General features: G+C 31.9%; 1 protein-coding gene across 2 annotated transcripts; it reads left to right on the top strand.

Annotated features, from left to right (window-relative positions):
• The first annotated feature begins 116 nt into the window (after positions 1-116).
• On the top strand, positions 117-3,527 carry LOC126659734 (ethylene-responsive transcription factor WRI1). Of its 2 annotated transcripts, XM_050353064.2 has the most exons (7): positions 117-471; positions 601-683; positions 833-841; positions 931-1,019; positions 1,151-1,275; positions 1,428-1,504; positions 2,936-3,527. In XM_050353064.2, exons 1-7 carry the CDS (start codon positions 263-265, stop codon positions 3,319-3,321), a joined length of 978 nt encoding a protein of 325 aa, XP_050209021.1. In that variant the 5' UTR covers positions 117-262; the 3' UTR covers positions 3,322-3,527. The 2 variants fall into 2 exon arrangements, with proteins under 2 accessions (XP_050209021.1, XP_050209023.1); XM_050353066.2 differs by lacking the exon at positions 833-841.
• Positions 3,528-3,782: the final 255 nt, after the last annotated feature.

Below are 3,782 nucleotides of genomic sequence, written 5' to 3'. Positions count from 1 at the left end.
CCATAAGCCAAGTGTTGGGCAATAAATTAACTCATAGTTAATATTTAACCTCCTATAGTTAAATTTCTGATTCGCTTCTGTATAAATTATTATTAACACTAAAATAAATATCCTTCACTTCTCCTCCTTGTCCCCATTGTCTCTCTGCTTCTTGTTTTGGTATACCAAAAATTACTCACTTTCTTACAAAGTCACAACACCAGACACCAACTCAAAACATATTTAAAATCTCTTGCATTTGAGTTTTTAACACAAGAATTAAATGAAAAAGGCTACTACTTCTTCATCTTCGTCCTCGTCGTCTTCGTCCGATGGTGTTGCTGATCATGGAAATTGCAATGCTCAATTACAAGAAGCTGGTAAATCGAAACGCATTGCGAAAATTCATCAGAAGAAGAAGAAGAGTCAGAAAGATAACGCGAAAAGTCCGAGTTCTGCTAGACGAAGCTCCATTTACAGAGGAGTTACCAGGTAAATGAACTCAGGACCTAACAGAATACTGCTATACTGCCCAGCGCATATACCATTTGAGTTAGAATTAAATTGTTGACGTTAAATATTATTTTTTTGTAATTTTTGTTTATTTTTTTGGGTTAACAGGCATAGATGGACAGGGAGATTTGAGGCTCATCTTTGGGATAAGAGTACTTGGAATAACATTCAAAACAAGAAGGGAAGACAAGGTATTTTTCTTTAATTTTGTTACTTTTTTTTTACTATAATTAATTACATTCGTATTAAATTAATTGAATTATTTGTAATTTCTGACTGTGTTTTATTCCTGATTATCACTGTCAATGTAACGTTCATGTACACTTTTGTCGGAGCTTAGTTTATTTGGGTAAGTAGTTAAGTTGTGATCTCAATCAAATATTTTATTGACTTTTTCTGTTATTATTTTTTTATAATATAGTTTGGGGAAAATTTCAGGGGCATATGATGATGAGGAAGCAGCTGCTCATACATATGATCTTGCTGCCCTTAAATACTGGGGACCAGATACAACCTTGAATTTTGCCGTACGGTTTTTGATTTTTGATTTTTGATTTCTGATTTTTTGTTTTTTATTTTTTATTTTTTATTTTTGTAATTATGATTATTTGTGAAATTGGCTGAATTATTATTAAACTAAAAAAATTGAATAATGCAGATAGATAGATATTCGAAGGAGGTGGAAGAGATGCAAAAAATGACCAAGGAAGAGTATTTGGCGTCTCTTAGACGGAGAAGCAGCGGATTTTCTAGAGGCGTTTCTAAGTACCGTGGGGTGGCCAGGTTATTAATTTTATTATCAAATTTCAAATTAACATTTAAGAACCGGAAATTTTTAGCGTTTTACGAAAAAGTTTAATTTTACGACTGATTTTAGTACAATGCTGCTAGCGCACGTATTAATTTAAATTGACATTTTTAATTAATATTTGTAGGCATCATCACAACGGTCGATGGGAGGCACGGATCGGACGGGTTTTCGGGAATAAATATCTCTACCTTGGCACTTATAGTAAGCTCTCTTTTCCAATCATTTCTTTACATTAATTCAAAATTCTTATTTAAATCACTAATTGTTATATATATTAATAAATATAGTAGCTTATATAAAAATAATAATTAAATAAGAGTCGGCGTATATCTTTTTGCATAAATTGACTTATTGAGCGTTTATAGTATTTAAAATTTAATTTGTTATATATGAATAAATTAGTTTTATATATTTTTATATTTATCTTAAACTGTCCATTAATTTATTACAATGGAGTACTATAATAGTTGACCTGAATAAGGTTGTCTAATTAGGAAATGCAAGCCAACTAATTTCATTTTTAAACTTTAATTTCTTGTGTTTTCACTGCAATTAGCCAACTTCATGTAATGATTCTTGGTTTTTATGAGTTTTATGCAACATTTTGCATTATTGCACGCACACTCAATGCTAAAATTCAAAGTTGAGCCAGTACGTGTCACTCAACTATCAAACGTGGCAGCCCTATTTTCTTAATATGTCCAAACTATGAGATTATTACCAATAAAGCTCTCTTTTTCAAAATTTGATCAAATGAATCCAATTCAACAACTTTAAAGTAGAACTGGTAGCTGAACTGGCCCTTCCAGCTAGAGCTAGTCTAGTAGTCCTTACAAGAAACTATTAGGAAAAATTACACGCGGCATCCGAACTTTTCCAAATTTTTCATTTTGGTGTCTGAATTTTTATTTCTTTCCTACGAGTATCTCGACTTCTTAAAAGTGTATCAAACATGTATTTTTAGTCGTTTTTCGGTCACCAACGTGCTAAAAAACAAAAATGGAACTTTTTTTTACTTAATTTGTGCGTCATATTATAAAAAAATCATAATTGTTTATGTAATGATACGCTTATATATATAAAAAAAGGGTTGAATTATATCAAAAAAAATAAAAAAAAAATTTGGCCTTAATAGTTCGGTGACAGGAAAATGTACGAAAACACTCGATTGATACATTTCTAAGAAGTTGGAATACTGGTATGCAAAAAATAAGATTTTAGAAACCAAAATAGAAAATTTAGAAAAATCCGGACACTTCTGTTGTAATTTATCCAAATTATTAGTATTAAAATCCGGTTTTACTGATTAAATCTGTCTAAAGACTGGTCAAAACAGATAATTAGTACTGAATGTGGAAGTCACGTGAGCCACACCCTCTAACAAGGACAACAAAACGTCACGTTCTTCTCAACAACAAACTACAAAAATCAAAAGCTTACTGATTTTGTCTCAGATCTTACACTTTTTTGTTCATATCTGACAACATTATACCAACTTATAAATGTATAATTATATTATATGGTTTTGTAAGTTAACCCACAGTAACATTATTTTTATAACAAGATTTGAATCTTTTATGACAGCTTTGACAAATGTATATGAAATAACTTAAAATATTCTCCTGTTAAAAGATACAGAAGAAGAGGCAGCGGCAGCTTATGATATGGCGGCAATAGAGTACAGAGGAGTGAATGCTGTCACCAATTTTGATATTAGTCATTACATAGAGCGCTTAAAAAAGAAAGGCTTTGCGTTAGACCACATTGTTCCCGATCCGAATTGCTCGCCGGAACCTGAAGATTGCCAAAATGTGTCATCACCAGCACCGCCGCAAGAGGAGCAGCAGCTGCTGCTTCCATGCATGGATAGTAATGAGCTTCCTTGGAGCTTCTGTTTGGATTCAGGGATGGCCCTCGTCTCGCTACCGGAACTTCCTTCGGACAGTTTTTGTGAGTTGCCGGACTTGTTTGACGACTCGGGCTTCGAAGATAATATTGATTTACTGTTTGACTGTTAAAGGACAATGGGGATCGGATGTTATCTCCATTGCTTTCTTATAACTATCTTGTTTTAAGGTTGACATAGCTTTTTTTTTGCCTTTGTTTCTTTTTGGAGGTCTTATGGTTGAGAGAGGTTTTTAGCGGTATGTCTTGTTAAGTCTTGGAAGGAAATGTGAGTGAAAATTTACTTGTTTTACTTTTTCTAAATGTGTTTTAAATTTTTGGTTCGGTAACCGAAATAACCAAAGTTGAAATAAATGATTCTTCATAAACGAAACGAACCGAAACTAAATTATTTTAAATCCGAACCGAAATCGTAACCACACAGAAATAATATTTCAATTTAGTTGGTTATTTTGGTTAACCGACGACTAATCAAAATTCATTAAAATATATTATTTTGAACAAAAAAATTTATTTTAGTATTAATTTGTAATTAATATACAACTTTAGGGGCAATTACTTTTTAAATCCTAAA

The sequence above is a fragment of the Mercurialis annua genome, linkage group LG8 (assembly GCF_937616625.2).
Source record: "Mercurialis annua linkage group LG8, ddMerAnnu1.2, whole genome shotgun sequence".
In the NCBI taxonomy this organism is placed as follows: Eukaryota; Viridiplantae; Streptophyta; class Magnoliopsida; order Malpighiales; family Euphorbiaceae; genus Mercurialis; species Mercurialis annua.
The sequence above is the reverse complement of the archived record's forward strand: the minus strand, read 5'-3'. Positions and strand labels throughout refer to the sequence as shown.

What these genes read in the sequence shown, in the direction of transcription:
- LOC126659734 (XM_050353064.2), top strand. Translation starts at nt 263, where the DNA reads ATGAAAAAGGCTACTACTTCTTCATCTTCGTCCTCGTCGTCTTCGTCC. An exon ending in ATACAACCTTGAATTTTGCC is followed by an intron (nt 1,020 to 1,150) that starts GTACGGTTTTTG and finishes TGAATAATGCAG; the next exon opens with ATAGATAGATATTCGAAGGA. An exon ending in TCTCTACCTTGGCACTTATA is followed by an intron (nt 1,505 to 2,935) that starts GTAAGCTCTCTT and finishes TCCTGTTAAAAG; the next exon opens with ATACAGAAGAAGAGGCAGCG.